The sequence below is a fragment of the Bactrocera oleae genome, chromosome 6 (assembly GCF_042242935.1).
Source record: "Bactrocera oleae isolate idBacOlea1 chromosome 6, idBacOlea1, whole genome shotgun sequence".
In the NCBI taxonomy this organism is placed as follows: Eukaryota; Metazoa; Arthropoda; class Insecta; order Diptera; family Tephritidae; genus Bactrocera; species Bactrocera oleae.
In genome coordinates, this window is record NC_091540.1 from 39,845,666 (window position 1) to 39,872,815 (window position 27,150).

The 27,150-nt window shown below is 34.6% G+C and overlaps 4 protein-coding genes and 1 long non-coding RNA gene across 5 annotated transcripts; 3 read left to right on the forward strand and 2 right to left on the reverse strand.

The window, feature by feature from the left end:
• Positions 1–3,649: 3,649 nt before the first annotated feature.
• Positions 3,650–4,405, reverse strand: LOC106616954 (larval/pupal cuticle protein H1C). The gene is made up of 2 exons (XM_014233889.3): positions 4,295–4,405; positions 3,650–4,201 (listed from the first exon to the last, which is right to left on the reverse strand). The coding sequence occupies exons 1-2, from the start codon at positions 4,304–4,306 to the stop codon at positions 3,812–3,814; spliced, it is 402 nt and encodes a 133-aa protein (XP_014089364.1). The 5' UTR covers positions 4,307–4,405; the 3' UTR covers positions 3,650–3,811.
• A 1,450-nt stretch (positions 4,406–5,855) lies between these two features.
• Positions 5,856–6,600, forward strand: LOC118682028 (larval/pupal cuticle protein H1C-like). Its single transcript, XM_036368706.2, has 2 exons — positions 5,856–5,964; positions 6,057–6,600. The coding sequence occupies exons 1-2, from the start codon at positions 5,953–5,955 to the stop codon at positions 6,444–6,446; spliced, it is 402 nt and encodes a 133-aa protein (XP_036224599.1). The 5' UTR covers positions 5,856–5,952; the 3' UTR covers positions 6,447–6,600.
• A 2,711-nt stretch (positions 6,601–9,311) lies between these two features.
• Positions 9,312–10,063, forward strand: LOC118681331 (larval/pupal cuticle protein H1C). The gene is made up of 2 exons (XM_036365628.2): positions 9,312–9,434; positions 9,527–10,063. Exons 1-2 carry the CDS (start codon positions 9,423–9,425, stop codon positions 9,914–9,916), a joined length of 402 nt encoding a protein of 133 aa, XP_036221521.1. The 5' UTR covers positions 9,312–9,422; the 3' UTR covers positions 9,917–10,063.
• A 1,478-nt stretch (positions 10,064–11,541) lies between these two features.
• Positions 11,542–12,300, reverse strand: LOC118681329 (uncharacterized). The gene is made up of 2 exons (XM_036365612.2): positions 12,202–12,300; positions 11,542–12,132 (listed from the first exon to the last, which is right to left on the reverse strand). The coding sequence occupies exons 1-2, from the start codon at positions 12,211–12,213 to the stop codon at positions 11,683–11,685; spliced, it is 462 nt and encodes a 153-aa protein (XP_036221505.1). The 5' UTR covers positions 12,214–12,300; the 3' UTR covers positions 11,542–11,682.
• Positions 12,301–22,872: 10,572 nt separating this feature from the next.
• LOC118681334 (uncharacterized) lies at positions 22,873–25,150 on the forward strand. Its single transcript, XR_004977059.2, has 3 exons — positions 22,873–23,019; positions 23,118–23,222; positions 23,291–25,150. It is a non-coding gene; the product is annotated as an uncharacterized lncRNA (long non-coding RNA).
• The last annotated feature ends 2,000 nt before the right edge of the window (positions 25,151–27,150 follow it).

Below are 27,150 nucleotides of genomic sequence, written 5' to 3' on the forward strand. Positions count from 1 at the left end.
TTAGTACAAATATCGCAATGTGCCCGAAAACATACACCAACACTTTCATTTAATTACAACAAAGGTAATGAGGAAATAATTTCCCAGGAACCACACACTATTCTCCTAACCCCTGAAATAAAAAACATAGCGAACACTCGTCCCGTTAAATTGCGAGATTGTAAATTGTCATCAAAACTTGATTAAAGCCAATTTTATTATTTCGTTGCACATATTTATATTAAAACCCCGGTCGTAAGTCAAAATTAAAAAGAACGTCCAATCTCATCATATGAGTCATTTTCTTGAGTGTAAATAATTGTTTTATTAATTAGTAGACGTCCAAGTCGGTTATGTAGGGGTCGTACATGGATAAGTAGGAGTTTATTCTGCTAAATTATTCAGAACGAAGTTACTCAAGGGTCTCTATAGGTTCTCGGGGCAGCTCAAGCTTTTCGTGGGGCCCCTAAGCATGCGGTCCTCGCCATGTGAGTATTCAACACGAGACATCAAAAGACATCCTGCATCTTCGTCGCCTGCGTTTCACCAAATCCTGGCGACCATACCGGTTCAGCGTAGTTCATGATTTGATTGCCTTGTACAACATGTTGCCGCTAAGCGCTGTGGTAGTGCTGTGCACTTTTCGGAAGCCATGTTGATGGTCTGCTATCGGAGGAAGATTCGTTCATGAGATGAAATCAAGTTCTTGTATGAAACACTTTTTTATTTGACAAGATGTCTTCACGAAATTTAGCATAGATTATTGACCTAGGCAACTCCATCAAAATCAAGAGAAAGTCTTCATAAAAGATCTTTCATTCATTCCTTAGTAAATAACCTTTATTCGACTGGAAGGTTGTTTATGGTATATCAAACATTTTAACTAGAAAGAAGTAACAAAACTACGTTACGTTATGTTACGTTTCTAGATTAAGTTATATATATATATACAGTCGCTATAAGAAATGCAAGGTAGTATAGTTTCGGTGCAGCGGAAGTTAATTTTTTCATGTTTTTTCTTCAGTTCATCACTGCAATAGCGGGGGGCGTCTTTTACGCGGTCGGATATCGAGTGTTAACTTGAAAATTTCATACTCTTGAAACTCGGGAGTATCAAAGCCGGGAAAATACCTTCAGGAGTTCGCATTATTAAAAAATATGGCGAAAGGGTGCAACTTTAGTGTTGGACGTAATCGTGAAGGCATTACAATCATATTTGGTATCATATTAACTTATTTTCAAGGTCATAGACTCACTTAGTTTTATAACTATTGTACCTATGTTTTACTTCCCGTCAGCAAAATTTATACTTAAATCATGCTCAAATGAGATGTATGTGATATAAACTCAATCGAAAATGAAAAACGTCAAGCAAAGGATCGAAATTCATTATATTTGGGATATGAGGTTTTGACACAGACCGATTTCATTTATATTGAGCGCCAAGCTCAGTGGAATGGTTGATTGCATTAATTTTTGACATTGTAACGGTAAACATACATACATATGGAGTAAAGTTAGCCGAATGTTACAAAATCGAGAATATCAGTTATATGCGGGCTAATGCAAGTTTTCGGCCGAGTTTATCCATTCTCGACACAAAGATACACTGTTATTAGAAAAATACTCTCTTTTAATTTCACTAAAATAACTTCCACATTGGCCGATATATGTGGTATAAAGTCAACTAGAAGGTATTTGGGGCTATTTTTGGCAAAAAGTCAGCTATAGGCACTGGGGTCCACATATTCGGTACGCGGGGGCTTGAACAGTTATGGTCCGATTTTGAAAATTTTTAGATTTGGGATCTGAATATAGACATAATAGCATCAGGAAAGGATTCTCTATGAATTTTGATTGTATTTATATCTCACACATTGACCGATATTTTCATTAAAAAGTCAACTATAGGTACTAGGATCCACTTATTTGGTACCTAAAGGCTTGAAAATTTTGGTTCAATTGGCTTAATTTAGGTCATTAGGTGGCATACTTTAAAGACACTATTGTATACTGAAAAGTGAAGTATCAGATGTTATTTAAAATTCTTTTATATGGGAAGTAGGCGTGGTAGTGGTCCGATTTTGTCCATGTTCGCGCTGTAATATAGGAATGTTAGAAGAATGTTATATACTTTATTTAGTTAAAATCGGTTAAGTAGATTCTGAGATATGGGTTTTAACCTAAAAGTGGGCGGTGCACGCCCATTAACAAGTTTTGTTATTTTGGAAGCTGTAAAGCTTTTATTTATCATCTTATGTGTAAAATTCTATATTTTTGACTTGTTTATTTAATGCATTATCGTACTCCAAGTCGTTTTAATCAAAACCGTTATATGGGAAGTGGGCGGGGTTATCACCCGATTTCACTAATTTTCACACTATCGGTAAGGGTGCTAGGATTTGTCTTGAGTGAACATGGTAATTATAGCTTTAGTGGTTTAGGAGATACTATACACATTTTGTTATGATTTTTAATGAGTTTTTAGGAGAAAATTTGTGACTTCAATGAAATTTGTCATTGAAATGAAACATTTTGACGATTGTTTTTATATACAAAACAGAAGGGGAACTTAACGGTTGTTTGAATCAACAAAAACTAATCGAGTTAGATATAGTGTTATATATAAATATATACTTGTATATGATTATGATGAAGAGACGAATTAAAATAGGGATAAGTGTCTGTCTGTACGTCCGACTGTCCGTACAAGCGATAACTTGAGCAAAAATTGATATATTTACATAAAACTTGGTACACATATTCCTTGGCACCCAAGGGAGCTATTGCAAATAGGCGGAATCGAACTAAAACGAAGCACTAAAATAATATATAAAATTGGGGAAGGACATCAGTGTTTGAAAAATTATTTTTTAAATGGGCGGGGTCCCGCCTCGTAATGTATATAGCCCCTAAGCCATTCGAGCAATATGATTCAAATTTGCCCAAAATAAATATTCTTGAATCGTCTTTCGACAGTGTGAAAATAGATGCAATCAGATGATAACCCCTTGCTCCCCCCATATAACGGTTTTATTAAAAACTACTAAAAGCGCGATAAATCAACAACTAAATGCGCCAGGGACATTAAATTTTATACGCGGGATGAAACATTTGGGCTTTATAGGAGCCGTGGTAAAAATTGGACAATGGGCGTTGCACCGCCCACATTTAGGACTTACTAGACCAATTTCAACCAAATTCGGTAAATAACATAACTCTGGCCTATTATACAGATTTATTGTTACTAATTTATGAATTTCGGAGTGGACCGTACAAAATTGTAATTTTGACAAATTTTTTCAACTATGTCTCTCGCTTTGCGGCTCTTTTTCCACGCGTGCAGCACGAGAGGTAACATTTTTCATTACAAACAAAAACTGACTAAAAATAGTTTCAAATTGAAAAAAAAAGCAGAGCAAAATCGTAAACAATAGGCTGAATAGTTACTTTTATAATGAAATACTTTTCTTCGTTTAGATAAATGTTTAAAGGCACTTTTTTCAAAATTTGAAAATTCATAATCCCATAATAATCATAACATTTTCTTTTATATTCCCATTTGATTTTAACAATTGCTTGTTCGATCCGCCATTCTCTACTACGCGAAATATCGCTACCTATTATTGAATAATTGAAATGAGTTCGTATTGTAAAAGAAAAATGTATGTCCGAATATACAACTTATTTAATGAAATAATTTATTAACAATGCGCTGATTCAAAAGTCAACAACGTTATTAGCTAATTATTGTATGCAGTTAAGTTATTTTATATATCACAAAGTCAGTGTACAAAATCTTTTATCCATTTTATTCTCCTTTGTCGTCCGTTTACCAAGATGAGTAGTGAGTGTCGTAAGCCAAAGGCGCAGCATAACTGTGCACAACTGGAGCCGCGCCATATGATTTGAAGACAGGGGCAGCGGCGGCATATGAGGTGTGCACCAGAGGAGCAGAGTGGATAGTCTTAAAGACAGGAGCGGAGACATAGCTGGTCTTCACAACTGGTGCCACCACATCCTCGATAACATGAGCTGAGCTATGCACAATCGACTGGCTTTGATGGGAGACAGCGGTGGGAATGCTCTTCACAACGGAGCCAACTTTAGCCAAGACGGGTTCTTGGTATGCAACAGCTGCTGGAGCCGAGTACACAACTGGGCTTTCATATAAGTGGCTTGGGGCAGCGGCGGCAACGGCGACGAGGGCAGCAAGGACAAACTGGTGAGAGGTGAAAATAAATTGTTAAAATATGGTATTTTCAATCATCCTACTTTGAGTATGTGATCCAGCTATATGCAACAGTTAACTTACCAATTTGTACATTTTGTTAATTTTTGTGTTTAGAGTTCGTAAGAAAAAACGATTTTTGACTTTTGAGCTTTGTTAGCTGATTGATGTCTTTCTGTTGAATATCCGCTTCTTATATAGTTTTTTTTTTGGCATTTTAACCGAAGCAGTGTACTCCCGAAAGCAAAATATTCACGATCATGCTGGCCATGTTCCGTGTGTGAGTAAGAGAATTTATATTTTGTGCTTATAAGCTTATTGCTGGCTTGGGCTAGTATTGTACATGTGCATAAGTCAGCTGCGCGCTCTCTCTACACCGAAATATAGATGTATGTACATGCTGTTAATCGTCCATTGAATAGCTCCAGCAATATTATAGAAAAAGATCTATGTTCGTAGGTAACTTAATTATATTATACTCCAAACAGTTGTGTATACTGTATGTTCATAACTCTTATGATATTCAGGAGGGTACTAAATTTTTACATGACGATGTCCAAATCTGTATCAAACTTCAATTTTTTCCAACTTCGTAATATATTATATACAGATTTCATCTTGGTATACGTAATATCAAGATTTTTGAACTTCCGGTTGACTATATACCGTATATATCGGTCAATATATAAGATATCTTAGAAAAATTAAGTGAACGCATAACACAGAATATACTTTAACTTAATGTAAAATATGAGAAATCGGTCCACAAATCACCCCAGCTCCTATATACTATACTTAATGTTTTCGTTATTCTATCTGACTTTATGCTGAATATGCCTCTCTGTGTAAGTTATATTTATGAGAACATATTCTCGTGTATACTTAAGAAGTTCCAAAAATTAATGCAGACCAGACTTTCTCTAGCCCCACTTTACCCGCTATAGTGAATGCCGGCTTTCCACCTAACTCTAAACCGCTTATGTTGGTCTATATGGTGATATTTAAATGAAATCAAGTAGACAAGTTTTTTTTTGATTATAATGGCTTAACATTATAACATTATTTAATGAATATGACGGCCAAGATGTAAAATATAAAAATAAAACTATGCAAGTTCTTAACATAAAGATTTGCAAGACCTAAAAGTATTTTCTAACTATAAATATATGAATGCGCAATATCTGGTCAGTAAAGGCAATGTAGTTACTAGTTTCAAGCATAAGAAAACTCACTCTGTATTCGCACACTCTCTGGTAGGTCAGAAGCAGCCCTTAACTATTTCGGATTTCTCAACTATTTTGCATATTAAGTATCGTTGTTCACACCACTGAAATATGGACTATTTAATATCACGAATAATTTACATACTATTGTGGTAAATGTGGAGAGCACGCACCAGACTTTTCCACATAAAACGTTTAAAGAACTGACTGATAGTCGCACCCACTAACACAAGGTCAATTGAAAGCATTGTTTCTGATCTACTACACTATTTTAATTTACTATAAGCAAAACGTCCACATATGCGTACAGAGTATGACTTGGTTGTATCAACAAATAAATATATTTATACCAATATTGTTATTGTTAATGGATTAATTAAGCTTCATGGTTATTTTACGTATGGTACGTAAAGAGTATAAAAGCGACGGTTACGTGACCGAAAGACATCAATCAGCTAACAACGTTCAAAAGTCAAAAATCGTTCATTCTTACGAATTCAAAACACAAAAATTAACAAAATGTACAAATTGGTAAGTTAACCTCACTTTATAGCAGGAGACGTTGTTAAAGTAAGATTTTTTAAAATACCATATTTTAACAATTTATTTCCACCTTCCTGCAGTTTGTTCTTGCTGCCCTCGTCGCCGTTGCCGCCGCTGCCCCAAGCCACTTATATGAAAGCCCAGTTGTGTACTCGGCTCCAGCAGCTGTTGCATACCAAGAACCCGTCTTGGCTAAAGTTGGCTCTGTGGTGAAGAGCATTCCCACCGCTGTCTCCCATCAAAGCCAGTCGATTGTGCATAGCTCAGCTCATGTTATCGAGGATGTGGTGGCACCAGTTGTGAAGACCAGCTATGTCTCAGCTCCTGTCTTGAAGACCATCCACTCTGCTCCTCTGGTGCATACCTCATATGCCGCCGCTGCCCCTGTCTTCAAATCATATGGCGCGGCTCCAGTTGTGCACAGTTATGCTGCGCCTTTGGCTTACGACACTCACTACTCATCTTGGTAAACGGACGACAAAGGAGAATAAAATGGATAAAAGATTTTGTACACTGACTTTGTGATATATAAAATAACTGAACTGTATAGAATAATTAACTAATAACGTTGTTGGCTTTTGTATCAGCGAATTGTTAATAAATTATTTTACTTTTGAAAAAAAAGCGTAGACAGATTACTTGCCTAAATAAACAACAAATTATGTTAGTTAGAAGAGTAAAAAACGTGTGTGAATGGCTTCATGAATATAAGTTCTTCGGTTTGTCGGTTCAAGTGAGAGTTGGTTCATCTGTATGAATATGATTTGAGACATCTGCATGAAAATGGTACAAGTAATTCTTTGCGAAAAATATTCCTTCCAGTTTTTATTTGTATAAAGTATAAACAACTATAACCAGGTTTGCAAATTTCGAAAACACTGCCAAATGTCCCAACGTGCTTTCTGTTCATTTCTGATGTAGGCCTGAATTATAAGGAAGTCCTTAATGTAACTTTAAAAAAGTTGCGAGAACGAAACCAGTTTAAATATTGGGTTATAGGAGTGGCAGATTTTACTTGCAAATTCAATAACTGAGTGTTCAAGTAAAAAATAAACTGTTTTCTGATTACATCCTCTAAATACTGTGTGGAATATGAACCAAATCGGGCTCAATCATCAACAAATATATCTTAAAAATTTAGCATACCCGTTGGTAAACTTTATACCTACTACATCTATCAACGTCTGAGGTTTTTTTATACCATTAATAATAATTCTAAGTATTTATCATTTAGTCTAAATTATTTTAAGATCACCCTGTTTTGCATGCAAATCTTGTGACATGTTAACATTTTTAAAGTGAAATAAGCAGAATCAAGCATTTCTTGAACAGTTCTTTCCTTTTTCCGGCGAAAACAGGAAGGGTAACGCTGAGATTAAGTCAAATTTTTTAATGTTTGATATGACAAAATACGGTGCAATTTGAAAGCTGATCCGCATATTCCTAGTATTACTTAAATAACTATTTTACCATGAACTTTTCAAATTACGTCTGTTGAGGATCGAGGCTATGTTTTTCCGATCTTCAGCTTTTATCCACCCCAGATTTTTTTACCATAGAATTGTTATACGAGTACGCTCCTAGTGCAGTGTTGTAACATTCAAACTATTTAGTGTCTGTTCTCATGTTACCGCAAATATATGAAGAGAAATTTCTCTAACTTTGTAAATTGTTTTGCCACTTATATGACCTCCCATTTGTGTCTTCTGAAGCTGTTGCTTATCATGATCCTGTCTTGACTAAAGTTCGCCCAGTGGTGAAGAGCACCGAGTTATCACCGTCTCCCATCAAAGACAATCGATTGTGCACAGTTCATCTCATGTTGTAGAGGACTTGGTGGGACCATTCTCTTCCTCTGGTGCACACCTCATATGCAGCCGCCACCCCTGTCATCAAACCACACGCCGCTATTAGATTATAACATTGTTGACTCCGAAATCAGCAAATTAATAATAAATTATTTAATTAAAAAGTTATATATTGTTTCTTTTACTTTGGAGGATATTTTCGAATGCTTCCCACTTGGAGTATATGTAGATAACACTCTTTTCTACTTACATATATTATATTACTGTCCTATTCATGTGACAAAACAAGACTTCGAAACTCGTTACTACTTAAAGTCTTAATTCCACATAATTTGGCAAAAACCAAAACGCCCGCATGTGTTGTACACTGTGACCCTTTTGTGTAAATGGCCATCGACAAAATTTTTTTTAATGACTTTATGTAAAACAAAACAATAGTTGCTGGATACTGACTTTTGATGGTAAACCTTTGGTACGAGTCTGTCACCGGCTTCCTCATTATATTGACTCGGTTTATAAAGTGTGGTCAGGAAATCTCTCCTTTCCGTGAGTAAATTGTACTATAAGACACTTTGTAACTCAAACTTTCTATAATATGGTCAATCAAAAAGGGAAGTAGTTCCAACCAAAATAAAAATTCGATAAGCAAAACTATATTTTCAATATAAAGATATTTAACACAAATTGATTATCCATAAAATCGGATTTTTGAAACGGTTCTCCTATTTAAAAGCTCAATCACTAAAGTTATGTAAGTGAAAAAGTCTACAGATCTAAACCGTCGTTAGCTGTGTCTTCGTGTTTCGAAGTAATATGATAAAAAATTTTAAAATATATTCTCATCGATTCGTGATCAAAATAACTAAGAGAATGTATAACATAAACAAAATGAGAGTTCCGTTAACGGTTCGCTCATGCCACCAACGTCGATACAGGAACCAGCGCCAACAGTAAAATCAATTACTTCATGAAGAAATGTTCTATTTTTATAAATCTTATAGTTTGATCTGATTTTTGTTTGTTGTTGTTTAATTGTTCTATTGTAAAACTTCGTCACAATAACCTTTTCAGGGTAGACGTGCGAGGCTGCGGGTAATTACAAGTCGCTGCTTCGTTGTCCAAGCTCGGCGGCTAGCTAACGAGCGCATTACCGCGGCGTAATGAAAATAAGAGTGAGCTTCGGCTTTTTGCTCTAATGGATTAATTATTTGTTTTTTTTTTTTTGGTTGTTATTATTATTTTGTGTTTTCATCTGAACTTCACGCCGTAATTGCTTTCAGCTCCCGCTATGCGGTGTGAAAGAGCGCGCACCTGTGTTGTATACGTGTGTGAGCAATCGCCCTCACAATCACGCGCTATTATATTGTGTGTTTCTAAGAGTAAGTTAAACGCCGTCTGCGCATGCGTAGTCTATGACTTGCACGTTTCAGTAAAGGTTTTGCAGCATATTTGCTATTGCTACGATTATTGAAATGCCGCTATTAATGTTTCTATTGTAGTTTTTATTGACTTTCAAAGCATGAACTCTTTAGCGTATAAAAGCGTTGGATACTTAACCGAAAGACATCAATCAGCTAACAACGCTCCAAAGTCAAAAATCGTTCATTCTTACGAACTCTAAACACAAAAATTAACAAAATGTACAAATTGGTAAGTTAACCTCACTTTATAGTAGGAGACGTTGTTAAAGTAAGATTTTTTAAAATACCATATTTTAACAATTTATTTCCACCTTCCTGCAGTTTGTTCTTGCTGCCCTCGTCGCCGTTGCCGCCGCTGCCCCAAGCCACTTATATGAAAGCCCAGTTGTGTACTCGGCTCCAGCAGCTGTTGCATACCAAGAACCCGTCTTGGCTAAAGTTGGCTCCGTGGTGAAGAGCATTCCCACCGCTGTCTCCCATCAAAGCCAGTCGATTGTGCATAGCTCAGCTCATGTTGTGGAAGATGTGGTGGCACCAGTTGTGAAGACCAGCTATGTCTCAGCTCCTGTCTTTAAGACTATCCACTCTGCTCCTCTGGTGCACACCTCATATGCCGCCGCTGCCCCTGTCCTCAAATCATACGCCGCAGCTCCAGTTGTGCACAGTTATGCTGCGCCTTTGGCTTACGACACTCACTACTCATCTTGGTAAACGTACGACAAAGGATAATAAAAATGGACAAAAGATTTTGTATACAGATTTTGTGATAATGAGTAACATATTTTTAAGGAATAATTAGCTAAAAACGTTGTTGACTTCGAAATCAGCGATATGTTGAATAAAGTATTTAGAAAGAAACGCTCGTTTTAAACTGGAACTTTTAAAAGTTTTCGGGTATTATTTGTATCCTTTAGGTGATTGGCTAGAGTAGTAAGTAGCATATTTGCCGATGTATTCTGTTACTCTTCTTTAACTTAGGTGTTCGTATAGTTCGACTTTAATATCAAGACATTCGTTCTACAAAAACAATAGTTCTACTTTTCAAATATTTACCGCGGTATGAACTAAATATTAACAAGTAAGGAACGTCTAAGTTCGAGTGTAACAGAACATTTTATACTCTCGTAAGGTAAAGTGATATACTTTGATCAATATATCTTATTTATCGCTTGCACGGTCAGACGGACGGACAGACAGAGAGTCACCCGGATTTAAACTCATGCCGTTACTCTGACCATTTATGTAAATATATATATATATAACTCTATATTGACTTCAATTAGTTCTTGGTGATACAAGCAACCGATGAATAAAACTATTATATATATATAAATTTAATCTTTCAACAATGTCTCGAGTTGTTATTCAATGATTCGTATCGATCAACGACTTTTATCCACATCGATTTCAAGAGGCCTTCAAGGATATGGTGCGGAACGAAATTTCGCACACCAAGCTTGGTATTGGTGTACGGTCAACACATCTTCTCCGTACACATCATATAATTTTCGCTTTACTTGAACTGCATTTTTAAGCTTTTGATAGTAAAATAGTACAATTTTTCGAAAATGCTGTTTTCGATCTTCCATCTTCGATAGTGAACCAAACAAAAACTAATCCAAAAACATTTAAGAAAATTTTTTACAAACAAGCCTTACTATATCAGCACTTCAAATATATAAGAGTAAAGCGGTTAAGTGTGAGGTTGGTTGAGAAAAAATTTAATAAGTTCAGCTGTCATCATCAAACGAAATTATTTGGTGAACGATTTGGTTTAATACTTTGAAGTTGCTCCGAAATATATTCGGAGTTTTACTGATAAGTACCGAGCGAGAGGCGGCTGGGCGGCGAATATTTTTTTGTTATGTTGATTAGAAGCTGTGATCGAATCCAGGATCGGTCTAATGGTAGAGGATGCCTGTAAATCCCAAATTACAAAACGCAGACCATAACGAATACAATTTTTATATACACAGTTCTTCTTCAACTCGTTCGAGAAGAGTTCGTATCATTTATCTGTTTAATTGCGACCGACCCTTATATTAGAACACCGTTTGTTAATATTGATCAAGGGTTCAGTATACATTTGTATAACAACACTTGACTGTAATCAGAATTGCCCGAATACAAGTAAATACGGCATTTCGTTTTTGAGAACTCGTTTTTTCGGATTATCTCAACAGTAGTGTTGTTGCCGTCACGATGATTATGCACTTTATATCCAGAGTTAACTGTTGCCAATATTTAGATTTTCGTCGTTGGTATATTTAAAGAAACCATGTTAGGCTTACGGGTTTAATGAAATAAATGTTCCTGTTATTTGAGAAAAAACACAATTTGAAGCTGTGCATGCTTTATTCACTTTCAATCGGTGTCTCAACATTTACATTTACATATTCAATCACATTTTCAATATAGCTTTAACACTTTCTTAATTCAAACCAAATTAATACTTTGTTTCCATTATTCTCGATAATTTATTTCTTCAGTGCCCAGGCATCCCAATCCTCATAAACGGTACTCGGTTTCCAACCGGAGCTCCAGCCGCCATAACCACTCTTCAAGCTAGGCGAGCTCCAGCCATCGTACAAACCGGCGTAAGATGATGTATACACGGGTCCATATGAGACAGGCGGCCAGGCGACGCTTGTGCTGGGTGCATAAGTTTTAATTACAGGTGAATACGCCTTTACAACGGGCGTGTAGGTCTTAAATATCGGCGTATGCTCCACTATGGGACGAAGGTAGGGACGCTTCTCATGTATAATGGTTTGACTCTGATGTGAAACTGCGGCGGGCAGTGAGTGCACCGTATGCCCGACCACAGTGGGCGTATACTCGACATGCTCAGCTACTGCTGGTAAATACTTGAGGCTAGGGCGCGCCTGGATCGCGGCGATTGAAAGGACGAAGGCAAGTAGCAGCGGCTAATAGCGAAAATTAAAAGTGTTTAGCGTGAATTGAAATATTTCATTAACCGTATTTTCAAAACTTACTAAGTTACACATATTGCAATTCTGTATTATTAAGGTACTTTTCTGGAATGATGTCAATGCGGTAGCTGCCAGAAAACTATGCCAAACTTGGAAATTGAATTCTATTTTATATCACCAACCAGCATAGTTTAAATTTAATTCCGTGGAAGTTATTTTTTTACACTTTTTGTAGTTTTTTGTAGAGTTTTGAGATGGTTTCTCATGCAGCACTGAATATCCCAAACACAATGGAACCATAATTTAAGAAAATGCGTAAAGTAAACCAAAAATACGTGGGAATAGAGCGCCAAGACGCCGAAGTGCACTGAAGGGGAACGACTCCATGCCAACTCCCACAATTTAGTGGCGTAGTTGTAGGTCAGCAGTATAACTGACCAAGTTAACAAATTATTTGCCGTAAAAACAAACGCTTACAAGCTTTGCACTGAGGCGATGCGGCCGACAGTGACCACTTAACACTTCGAGGCGGAAAACATCGTAACTGAGCAACCTTCTGTCAAATTTGTAGCAACGTTAATTTGAATTATTATTACTTTGTTTAAAATAGTATTGTTGCCATATTAAAAAAAAATGTATTTGCGAATTGTGGTATTAAAAGGTATATTTTTATTATTTAGAATGAGTTAGTCGTTGCCGCGAAGAGCTTAGGAACAGTCGCAAGGGCATCTGTATCTCAAAATGTTTGTTCAGTATCTGCCTATTCCAAGCATACTTGCAAATCATCGGTTACACTAATTATAAAATAATTTATTAATAGGTATTACATAAAGGATTAGAAAGGAGTTATTGCTACTAACCGAAATGGAGGAGTTTCATCAATTGTATTCTATACTGAATTTTCAGATATATGTACATATATGCAAGGATTAAATATCTTTCATACCCCAAACAGTGTATATTTATATTAAGTTTGCCACGATGTTTGTAAAACCAAAAGGGAAACTTGGGATACTGTTCATAATAAGTATATAAATGAATCGATTATTGTTCAAGGTAGTAGTGCTTCAATTTCCCGAAAAATTATACAGATCGAATTATTAAAGCATATAGGGTATTCAAGCTTCGGTACCAACGAAGTTCACGTTTTTTCTTGTTTAGCTTTTATTCAATTTACAAAACGTAGACTTGTGTGAATAGAGAAAATGTTAAAAGTAATTGTAAATTTATGATTGGTCTTGATGACTATTTGATTTGTTTTTTGTTTTTTTTTTGGTTTTTGCTTTAGTCCATTTTTGTATATTTTATGTAATTTGTTCTCTTTAAAGTTCTACTCGTAAAATTTAATTTGTTTTATTAATAATAAAAATTCATTGTGGTTCTGTATTTAGCACTAAATGTTCTTATTAGACCTTTTGTCTTCTAGACATGATCGTTTATACTCGTACACATATACATATGTAAATATAGATATAAAAAATATTAATAATAATATCTAGATTAAAGAACTTTTGATAGCTTGAAAGTTAATTAAAGCTTGATTAATGACGTTGATTTTATATGAAGTCACAGCCTTGAACTTAAAGAACCTCTTAAAAAACAATTTTTAAGGTAGTAGCTTTCAACAAATTCACAGAAATTATTTTATGTGTTACGAAAACAATTCGCTCACACTGTATGTCTATATATAAACACATATGTGTCTATTTTTGGTAATGTTCGCACGGCATCATTGAACTCCAAAAGCGTATAAATCACTTTTCATTCTTCCTTATTTTCCTTGTTGTAACAATTTCCAGCAAGATATTTTTCACACTCTTCGCTCAGCTGTTTAGCTGATACTCGTTTTAACTTTGATGTTTTCGTGTGAATAAATCAAAGCAGATTTGGTAATAGAGCGCAATTCTATGAAAGAAAATTAGCATAAAGAGATGTTTTTAGGCAAAAACCCATTGCTAAGATTCCTAAACATATGTATGTATGTACATACAAATCTCTTGGCGCACAGGTATCACTTAATGTGAAGATATGAATAGCAATGCATGCAAGCATTAGGGTCAGTCTGTTCGATTTTTTTTGACAATTGAAGAAGTATTTTATTTCTTACTTTTTCATTTATGGTACAAAAATAAATTGAAATAAATTAATTTATGAAATGTCTACTTACATATATATAGCTTCTACCATAAGTGGACTTCTCATTGTCTTACAAATAAAAATCAAAATGTGTCTTAACAGATTAGACCAGTCGAAAATTTCCCAAAAAAAAGACTATGGTTTGTCTTAGTGTACACTTATGTGTTTCAAATCATGACTCAATTATTAAGAAAAAAAATTTAAATCAAATATGCTTTAAACTACCAATATTTAGTAAATCCTAAATATATTTTATTTTAAAAACAATTAACTGACATTTATTCGGTAAAAATTACACATTGTTTTTTACAAGTCCGAAATTTTGCGGAAAATCGATGTAAAGCAAGTTTATATTGTGTGTCGGCAGATCTATCATAGACAGCTTCATAGCTGCTACTGCTTGATATAGAATACGGATCATACTTTTATGAATAAGACCGACATTTAATTTGATTGTGAATTTATCGAACTTTTCACATTTCTCATTATTTTGAGCTAGCTATTTGAATTTAATTTGAAATATATGAAAGTAATTGGTTTCTAACGGAAAACTATATATTATTAAAAACGTTAACTTCGATTCACCAAAGCTAAAATACCCTTGACGCATAAACAAGTTTCCATGGTGAAAGTTTTTTTCGATCATTGTAGCGTTGCTTTGGTCAATAATCTGTGCCAAATTACGGGAAAATATTTCGCCAAATAAAAAAGTTTTCTTTACAAGAGCTTGATTTTGATCGTTGGGTTGGTAAGACAACTATATGCTATAGTAGAATAATGCGACAAATGCGACGAGCTGCTTATTGGAAAGGCAAGGACGTTTGCGAAATCTCAGTTCGATATCTTAAAAACTGAGAGACTTGCTCGCATATATACAAACAGACAGCCGGACATGGTTAAAATGACATATATTTTATAGAGTTCCGATGTTTCTTTCTGAGTGTTACGAACTTCGTGACAAACTTAACATACCCTGTTCAGGGTATAAAAATACTGATGAGATACAATGCTTATTTATTGAGGGATACAAAGTAATTTTCTTTTTTTTTGTGAAGAAAATAAGAGTATAATAATTTTGGGTTTCAAATATTTTTAAGTAGCGCTTAGAAAAGGCAATTACCTGAAAAACTTAACGAAGTGCTGTGAAGAACTAGCCAAACGTACTCTAAAATAAATTTTCAAAACTATTGTACTTATCATATTTTCCTACCTTCTATCAATGGTCGAAGAAGCAGTTCTAAACAACGAAAGGTTTTATTTAGTACCACCCTAATGGCAATGATGACTATGCTTTAGTTAATTGCTGGGTTGGTTAAGCAGCTGTTTGTGTCGACTGAGCGTTTAGACCACTTCCTTCTAGCGATCCAATGTAATACAAATAACATTTATTTTATTTTATCTTATTTTATTTTTTTTTGCTTATGCTAGCAAATCAACAAACCACAACAAATTCAAAAACAAAAAGGTCTTAATTATATCATTAAGGAAACAACCTATCTGTATATTGAAAACCTCATAATTCACATTAATTAAATATAAATCATATCGAAGTACACATACATTGTATATACATTTTAATTAAGTTATGTATAATCAGGGCTAATTTGATAACTAATTGCCGACTAATTTCTTACCTCTTCAGACACATTTACTAATTGTGTATGCATAGACTTCCTCTCACATCTTTATTTACTTGTGACCTTCAACGTTAAATTTAAACCATTACATTTACCGTTTTCTAAAAAAAATATATATTATATATACATACACATACATACAATGTGTAAATCTTTTATGCTTTTTGCACAGATCTTGGAATATAAATTAAAACCAGATTGCAGAACTATAAAAGTCAATTACGACGAAACTTTCATGTTGTCACATTGTAAATTCAGAAAAACCGTTGTGTAAACGTTTGCAAGCATTACGAAAAATAAAGACAAGGTACAGGTTGTTTGTGGAGAGGGGTCAGGTGTCAGTGTCGGCTGTCTTTAGTCACACCAAATTAGCATTTCATTAACACCGTCACTTTGTCTGGCTATAAAACCACAAAGGTGGAGGAAAAAAGTTAATAATAGTTTGATGTAACTGTAATGTAATTATGCACTAAGCCATAACTGTGAATTATGTTTGATCAAATTTTCGTATTTTTTTTCTTGCATATCGTCCATCTGCTATTCAGTTGTAAGTATTCGGGTGATTTATTCACAGAAATTAAAGTACTTATAATACTCTTAATATACCTATATATTAAGATATTGGTTTCAGTTAATAATACTGTTGCAGATTTACATTTGTGTTCAAGAAAGAAATGCTCCAAAAATATTTCTTTTTTCCTGTGAAATTAAGCGCGCAATATTCGAAACTTTCGGGGTTTTACGGTATATATCAAGCTCAAAGGGGAGAAGAGTTTTTCTGTGTTTTAAATTAGTATGTCGGTTTTTATAGTCTAGACTTTAGAATGTATGTGGTCTCTAATATTATATGGGAAATAGAAGTGGTTGTAATCCGATTTCGCCCATTTTCGCACTATAACATGGAAATATGGGGTTTCACCTAAAAGTAGGCGGTGCCACGCCCACTGTCTTATTTGGAACGCGGTTCGTATAAAGTCATCTCATACCATCCCAGAGATAAAATTTAATGTCTCTGGCGTGTTTAGTGATTGATTTACTGCGCTATTTATTTAAATTTTAAACTACAGATGCCCTTTCCTAATTTGATCCTGTATACCAAATTACAGTTTTGTATCTTATTGTGGTGCTTAGTTATGACAATTTATTTGTTTTTGATTAATGGCGTTTTGTGGGCGTGGAAGTGGTTCGATTACGCCCATCTGCAATACCAACCGTCTTACGGTACCAAGAAATATGTGTACCAAGTTTCATAAAGACATCTCAATTTTTACTTAAGTTACAGCTTGCATAGACGGACGGACAGACAGTCACCCGAATTTTAACTCGTCACTTCATTTTGATCATTTATATATGTATAACACGGTTAGGAAACATCGCAGCTCCTAAAAAATATATATTAAAATGATCAGAGGGGCGAACTGAGTCGATTTAGCCATGCCCGTATGTGATCGAACTAGTCCCTCTGTTTTACAGATATCGCTCTGAAATTTCGCACGCATCTTCTTCTCTCCAAGAAGCTGCTCATTTGTCGAAGCCACATATAGCGGATCATTTTAGTATATAACCGCCATTCAAACCGACCCATCAATATCAAGTTCTTGTATGGAAAGCTTTTTATTTCGGAAAGGAATTTTAGCTTCGGTGCAACCGAAGTTAACTTATGTTTTTTGTTAATTATTAATTAGCACACATCAAATATGTTAAACTGCTATTTCAAGTAACCACTTCGGTTTGTAATATTTCTTTAGCTTTTGTGTTATATTTTATAATGTGGCAACTTTTTCCTTTGGTTTAAGACAATGCGAAAAATATCAAAACAGAATATATCAAGATTTTATTGGTCAACACAATACGGGACCTGACAATGATATACACGCATATTAGAAATTGAAAAGTTTATTTAACTAAGAATGTTTAATTAATAAGAAATTATTTATGAGAGCCTATATAGGATTTATATAATTTATATCCCAAGTATGTAAAGAGAGTCTTTCAAGCAACAAATTGATTTCCTCTTAGTTCTTAGAAATCGGTAAACAGAGAAAATTACCAATACTTCAAAGAACCTATCAATACCTAAGTCAGCTAAGCTTAGCTGGAGTTTTGATTATTTTAGAAAAACATTAGTCATTCGATCATTTGCTGTGTATGATGTTTACAACAGAGCTTTTGGAGATTTTACAACTTTATCACCCTATATTGGTTGAAAATAGTTTTATGTCCTAAAATTCAATATCCTAGAGCGTGCTCAGCCACTATATATTGACTATTTTTTCTATATCTCGCGGTGAATGAGCAAATCACGGCTTATTTTAAATTTTTTTATATAATCTAATTTTAAATCTTTAAAACTTCCCAGTATGGTTTTATACTTAGCTATACTTTCCAAATTTGTATCATTTTGATATAATACCAATACTGTACAAAATAATTTAGGAGACACAAGAATATGTATGCATGTACAATACATATGAGAATACAAAATTTTCTTGGAAAGCTAAGCGAATTCTGCGAGAGCTTTAAGGTGGCGAGTTGTGTATATTAGCCGGTCAACGAGGTTTACACTTTTGAAATTCATACAACCGTTTTTGGAGTTTCTTTCTTTGCAGTTTCTTCCGTACATGTGTAGGTACTTCATGCTGATAAATATACTTACGTAGTATTGAATGTGCGAGTATGGACTAAGAGCACAACGCTAGACTTGTGCTTGTTAAACAATAAGTCTTTCTTTTCTTGTAAGAAACCTAACTTTTTCCAAATCCAAAATTATTAAAGATATTTAAGCGCAAGTAAGTAAAAAACAAAAAAAACTTACATGAGTTTAACAAAAACAAATACTATGATATCGGTTCGTAATGATTATAGTTATATTTTCCATTGAGCAAATGTATCGTTTAGAAATGTCACACATTAAATATGCAAAAATAATATAAAGAATAACTGTTTCCCACTTACCATATACCCAAATGAAAACGTTCCACGTGACAACCACGTTTTTCTTAACTGTCAGATGTTCAAGCAAAATGTGTGCCTAGCTACTTTTACCAAAGATTTAGAAATATTTTGCAATTTATTTAAAATTTTGCAAACTTCTCAAGTGTTAAGAAATCGTTGGACTATAATATGAGATACAACATACATATGTAGATATGTACAGCCAACGCCTCTGCACAACAGCAACGTAAACTGTTGAGCCATTGGTATCTAAGTTATTGACTTAGTCAACTTAATTTCTTTCTTCATACCGCTTTCTGCAATGTGAGCAATTTGTATTGTAATGAGATCATAAAAATCAAGTCAAAGCTATTAAAATACACCAATTAGCACTAAAGCGTTTAGTGTTGATTTTTATAGCTCATATATATTACCACTAAAGTATACATTTAGGCGCCACAAAGCTAATCTTCGGTATAATTTATATCAATTTAGTTTAACTATTCGACGGCCTATTTATAGGCGCTTGGATAAATAATTAACACTTTTGTGGTTACAAGAAATTTAACTATGCTTCCCTTGGTATATATATTACAATATGTATGTGTAATATATTAATATGATTCATTCTAAAAGCCTTTGTACGTGAAGTTTTGTGTAACGAGAATTGAAATTTGGCTAACATTTCTTCTTAATTTTTTTCTGAATTCTTGTTATAAATGAGATTAAAACGCCTTTATAGTAATTTTTCGGAAATGATTTCGCTTTTTTTTGCGACAAATAAAATGTTAAATTAACATTAGCTACAGCAGAACAAGTTTAATTGTTATCCTTGGACGGTGAGGTGGCTCTCTTTTTATACTCACGCAACTTGTTGCTACAGAGTATAATAGTTTTGTTCACCTAACGGTTGTTTGTAACACCTAAAACTAATCGAGTTAGATATAGGGTTATATATATAATATATAAATGATCAGGATGAAGAGACGAGTAGAAATCCGGGGGACTCTCTGTCCGTCGGTCTGTGCAAGCTGTAACTTGAGTAAAAATTTAGATATCTTTATGAAACTTGGTACACATATTTCTTGGTACCGTAAGACGGTTGGTGTTGCAGATGGGCGTAATCGGAATACTGCCACGCCCACAAAACGCCATTGATCAAAAACAAATAAATTGCCATAACTAAGCTTCACAACAAGATACAAGACTCTTATTTGGTATATAGGATCACACTAGGGACGGGCATCTGCAGTTTAAAATTTTATTTAAAAGTGTTCCCGCCCCCTAATTAGTTTAATGTGTTAGGAGATACCACTGAAGCTATAATAAAAAAATTCACTGGGAACAAATGCTTTTAACATCTCTATCGACGGTGAGAAAATGGATGAAATCGGGTGAGAACCCCGCCCACTCCCCATATAACGGTACTGTTAAAAACTACTAAAAGCGCGATAAATCAAGCACTAAACACGCCAGAGACATTAAATGTTTATCTCTGGAATTGTATGAGATGACTTTATAGGAACCGTGTGCAAAATTAGTCAGTGGGTGCGGCACTGCCCACTTTTAGGTGAAAACCCATATATTGGGATAGCCTTAACCGATTTCAACCTGATTTTTTCACTTTTCAGTATGCATATCAAGCAACAATTATTATATCGGGGTAAAACTTTGCGTGAATAATACATTTAAAGTATGCCACATTGTGACCAACAATTGTCTAAATCGAACCAAAACTGTTCAAGCCCCTAGGTACTGAATATGTGGACCCCAGTGCCTATAGTTGATCTTCTACCGAAAATATCGGTCAATCCACAAAGAAATCTTAAACGAGTATACCATTTCATTTTGCGAGAGTATAAAATGTTCGGTTACTTCCGAACTTAGCCCTTCCTTACTTTTTTACTCTGTGTTTATATATTGAATTGAAATAAATTTTGAAAATATTCAATAATTTGGAGTCCACCACACTCTATACGTTTACGGTTTCAGCCTTTTCTTTTCGTAACATTTCGATTTCGATTCGTCAAGAGTTGTAAAACAAACGTTCAACACATGCGCAGCAATAATGCGTTAACATATCTTTGGTGGAGAAATTCTGCTTTCCTAGTTATAAAATTGTTTTCTATGAATAATTATAATTAATTTTGCCTAATTTTTAAATATAAAAAAAAACTTTTGGTGTTGATTTTTAAGAATAACTATCATTTGAGCCATGATATCGAAGAAAGCTCTTATATCACTTTAATGAGATGTCCGCATACCTTTTGTACGAATTCAACTCGATAATTTTTTGTTGCTTTTACATGTATATTTTTTTTGTAACAAGCGAACAGCTCACAAAGTAATCGAGCAAAGAAATGTCGAATTGAAGACAGCTTATATTACCTATCTCATAATTCAGTGGCTCATCTCTATATAGAAGAGGTTTTGGAACATGTTTAAGGGAAAGCGACTCTTGTTTTTGTTAGAAAATTTAATTACATGGCTTGGATTGAGAAACTGTGAGCAGATATATTAAAATTTTCGTGAAACATATTCATTTAGGGGTTATATCTACTTTCCCGGTAAAAAAACTTTCCCGAAACGGTTGGACCGATCGACTTGATAATTTCACATGACTTTCTTAAATTTTATCAGGTAATGATAGAAGGAATAATATTTCGTTAGTAATTTCGAAATTTATAGATTCTTACACAAAAAACCACCTTTTTTTTGAAAGCCCTCAAGCTTCCCAGAAATCAAAGTTTTAACTATTTCTTCAGTTACTATGTGTTTTTATCTATTATAATAATATTTTTTCTTTTTTTTTGAATTTCCGAACATTTTAGGCAGAAAACTTTTCCTCACCGCCAGACACCTTTCTTTCGAGGTCCTTCTGGATATCGGTTACGGAATCAAGTAATTTCAAAGTTTTCCCAAATTAATCATCGACTGTTAATATATATTAAATTCTGTAAACGTACATTTTTTAAATGTATTTATTAATAAAATGCCTCTTCAAAAAAATACCCAGAAAACCGCATTTTTTTTTAATTGCAAGTGGATATAACCCCATAAGCCGAGCTAGAATTTTACATTTTTAAATATAGTCTGAAGATCATCGCTTTGTTCACCAAAACAGGAAAGTTTCTTTTGCCAGTGGCGGTTTCGCCGATAACTTTTTGAGAACTCATGAGATGGCTTACCAATTGCTTGCCATGAACACAACAGAAACTGTTTTAGTGGATCTTCTGTCTGATTAGATCGGATGTCTAATTACAATATTTAATGATTTGGCTAAATTTAGTTAATATTTCACAATTATTTGCTACTTCTGATACAAGAATTTCACATATAAAATATAATTTAATGTTACCGAAAATACATATTTAATTTACTCATTATTTGTCAGTCAACTTACTAACTTATGAACTTATTTATAACACTTTTTGCATTCAGCAACATCAGTGGCTGCAACATACTAAAAATTACATACAACATACTATAAACAAGCGAAAAACAAAACAAAAAGCATCAAACGAAATCCTAATGAACCGAATAAAAGCACTTTTTTAACGTAATCGCTGCAAGTTTTTTGTTGTCTGAAATATCAGGGGGACATATATACATAATTATATCTATGTGTACATTTGTATACCAGTTTGATATGTGCGTTTGGCGGTTGTCATTTTAATGATTGCCAATATGTACGTAAGCACCTTGCCACAGACTTGAGTTGCAGACATGGGCTGGGTTAAGTTGAAACAAAAGCGTCACTCACTGCTGTTGATTTACGGTTGTGAATTGTGACGCGCGAATTGGTTCAACTACTGCATTGCATTCTGTTACACACACACACACAACCACATGTATGGTATATACTCACCTAAGCATACGTTTGCATGTATTATACGTGTATAATGTCTATAAGTAAACAAAACTTTTTGTCGTGTTCATGCATAATATACCATACGTGCACATTGTTAAGTAGTATAAAAAGACTTTTCTGTACCAATTGACGAAATCATAATAGTCAGTTGCTTATAGGAATAAACTATGGCGTAAGTAAGTAGATAACATACAAATAACTGGTTCGTCAGGAAGCCTTAAACAAATCAGAGAAAGAATATATGGTTGCAAACTTGTCTGAACCTATAAAATAATTCTGTAAAGTTGTAACAAGTAAATTAAGGTATATATTTGTTAGAATCAGTATATTATTTATAGCATAATAACATTTTCATTTTCCAAAGTGTAGGTAATTATTGAAAACACATTGCTTTGTTATAGGTGACGTTTATTCTACACTTGCTCCAGTCATCCGCGTTGTGTATTATAGCTTGACATTTTTGATGGCAAATTGCCACTAGTATACGCACAGGAAGCGACCTCCAGGTATCTTGGATTAGCCGAATGAAATATTTTATTGACGTTAAATGCTTTCTTGATATTTTCCATTGAAGCCGAAACATTCTCTCTTGGATTGGCGTCTGGTTGTGGTGATGGTCAATAAAGTAACAATATGATGGTTTTATTTGCATTGAGTATAGAGTCTGCTCCTAAGTTTCGGATTATTGTCTTTTTGCAGTATCCAATCATAATTATTTTTTTCGCAAAGCATTTCAGTTGCCTTCAGTAAACTCTTTTTATTAAGCACTTGAAACGCCCAAATCCATGAGCAGAAACGCATCGTAAGCAGAACGCAACGTAAATTGCATCTTTCGGGTGAGCTTAACCCTTCTTTGAATAAATGTTTGTCCTTTTCTTAGCCAAAACACGCGTCAAGGGGTTAAACAATATCATAGTTGACTTATCTGTACATATTACATTGCTTCAATCACAGTTGATGTTTCCCTGCGCCCAACGCAACATATTTTCATTGTATGTTTCTGAAAGTAAGGATTTAGTTGCAGTGCTGCTGCGCTTGATGTCAGACCTCTGAAGTCCAAATATACATTTAATCAATTCCGTCCAAAGGGAGTTCAGACGGCATTTTGGTGGAACACCTCCGCGTAGAGGTTGGATAACATGTTTGGCGAATCTAGAAGTATCGTAAGAAGACCGTACCATCGAGATCCGTATGTTCGTGTTCAAGAAAAAATCGCGGCTGTTGCATCAACAATTCAATCAAATCCGAGAGTTTCGACTTACAACTTATCGGCGCAACTTGGAGTTAGTAGACGGTCATTAAAACGGATAATTCATGATGACTTAAACCTGTTTCCGTACAAAGTTCAAATAATAAGCCGGTTAAACCCTCAAAACTTACCTATTCGCCTGGAAATTTGCCAAAAAATTACTGAAATGGCCGAAGAAGACAATAACTTGATTGACTGTTTATGTCTAATGAGGCCCAATTTGATCTAAACGGAAATGTAAGCAAGCAAAATTGCCGTATATGGAGTGAATCAAATTCGGAAATAGTCCCAGGACGGAACTTCACCCAGAAACCAGTCACATGCATTGATTGAAAAAAAAGTATTACGGTTTTTTGTACCACGATTCGTGAGCCTCCCTGTATTTTGCAGTTTTCATACTCTCGCAACATGTTGCTACAGTGTAATAGTTTTGTTCACCTAACGAGTTATGTATATGTAACATAAAAAATTTGATCTGGGTAACGAGACGAGTTGATATCCGGGTGACTGTCTGCCTGTCCGTCTGTATGTGCAAACGATAATTTGATTAAAATTGAGATATTGGAACTTCCCACATATTTTACTTAGTACTCAAGACAGGTAGGTATTGCAGATGGGCGTATTAGGTCCCCTGCCACACCCACAAATTGCCATTAACTGAAAACCTATAAAGTGCCATAACTAAGGACTAAATAAAGATACATTGGCATAGGGGATCGCAGTAACATGAAACACCTGTTGGTCCCCGGCTCCTCCACCTAAATGATTTAATGTACATATCTTTCAAACCGATGAAGCCAACTTCCTGAGAAGAAGTATTTTTGGCAGTTTTTTACACGCTGCGAAAATAGGTAAAATCAGATAATAACCACGCCCACTCCTCATATAACGGTTATGTTGAAAACTACTCAAAGTGCGATAGCTCACAAAATAAATGCGCCACAAATAAAAATATGAATATCACTAAATATCACAAATAAGATGGGGGGCAGAGCTTTATAGGAGCAGGTCTAAATAAAAGGACAATAGGCGTTACACCGGCCATATTTAGGTGAAATCTTATATCTCAGGAACTACCCGACCAATTTCAACCAAATTTGACTTCGCCTACTTGATTCTTTGACTACCAGCACATCAATGAATATATCGGGATAAAACTTTCCGCAAGTAGTGCCATAAATTGTCGAAATCGGGCCATGACTTTTGAACAACCCAGATACTAAATATATGGACCCCGGTGCATTTGGCTGATCGAAAAAGCCTACCGAATTGTACGCGTCAGTGATTTCAATTGAAAATGTTTTAATTTACAAAAAATTAAAAACTGTTTTCGGCTATTTGATCGCATAAAGGAAAAACGATATTTTTTAACGCACTTTAAGCAATATTAAATTATGTTTACGAACACTTTGAAGTTTGTCAGGATGCAAGAGCTTTCTTTCTTTGCGGATCGCAAGAGCTTTCTGGAGAACTTCACGTTTATACCAAAGGTACCGTCGGAAAGTTTAGGGCTTTATTAGTATATGTATACTGAGGTCTGCATTTGAAATTGGTGATTTTGGCTTGGAAGGCGAAGAAAGTCTTAGACGTTAGAAACTGGAAGTTTTACTCGGTGAAGATTGTTGCCATATACAAAAAAGAGCTCGCGGAATATTTTTCAAACACTCGCGAAGCAATTTCAACATTCTTCATATTTCTAATTTTTCTTTAATAACGTTTTATAATTTTCCCATTTTTAATAGTTTTATAAATTGTTTGATAATGCTCTGTACTTTTTAATTTAATACAATTTCACTTTATTTTGTTATTTATTGCGATGTGACTTTATTGCAATTCTTATAATGTCTCAATATCATTCGACTTAACATTAAGTGACCTGCTCTATAAGCTCATAGTTGAGTTTATTTGTTGTTCTGCTGAGCTGTTCCTACGCAGATGTTGTTTGTCACTATAATGCTGGATCATCATGTCGATGTTGGTTGCAGTGCTGGCCAGTCAGCGAATGCCACGTACATACCGCACATATTGAGCACATTGGCAGAAGCTTGAGTGCAAGAATAAGCTCGGCTCAAGTTATAGGACTAGGAATTGTGTTGCACCTTTGGTACCTTAACTTAAAATATTTCTAGCATAGTTATGATTTTATATAACACATACTGCATAATATAAATCAGTTAGACCAATACAAGTTCATTTTTAGTATAGATCTTGAATATAATAAGGATATAGAAATATGTGGCTTAGTCTAGTATAACATCTTTGTATTTTTTGTTCGACGGGCGGTAGGGCTATATATCCATAGGAAAAGCTATTAGGTAAGTTGCTCATTTTACACCATCTTCTGAGAGTTGTGTACACAAATGGAAACATTTATTTTTTTTCTTTTGGAAAACTAAGCACGTTAAGTCGTACTCATAAATTATTTGGACAAGGTATTGCATAATCACAATAACAACACTTCGTCTGTACTTGCTATGCGTCAAAAATCAATCATACCTTTATAACTACAATGTGCAATTGTGTATGTCTGTACATGAATCTTTTAATTTATATATATATACATATATATATATATATATTGTGTATTGAAAGTGCAAGTGCGCGATTAAGCCTGATCGCCGTTAGTGTTTAATGAAACCGCTAGCACAAGATCAATATATTAACACAAACATCGAACAAGATAAAATACATATTTCAATATTTAGTAGATATTAGCGCAAATTCAAAAATCTTCCAGCAACAACAAGCTCAGCCGCAATCGAATATATTCACTCAACTTGAAGGAAACCCCCACTTCAGATATTCGGTTTAATAACTCTATTCGGCAGGTTTCCATAACACCGACGACCGTGTGTTGCTTAAAGCCAATTATCTCTGTTGGTGTTCTTTTTTAATTTTTCGCTGCCAAAATGTGCACTGATTTGCGAGAAAACAATTTTGCATTTCCTTTTCAGGTGCACACGCAGTAATTTGACGTCGAAAACATCGTAATTATGGGTGTTCAATTAATTAAAGCTGGCGGTAAATGCACAATTTGGCCAAGACCAATGGCTATCATTTACCTCCGCCAAGATTTGTTTGAATTTGGATTTGCGTTCGTTAACTGCAACACTCTTGGGACAGCGCGAAACTGAAGTTTCGTTTGATGTCGGAAAATGCGTAAAGTGGCGCGTTAACGAGTCGGT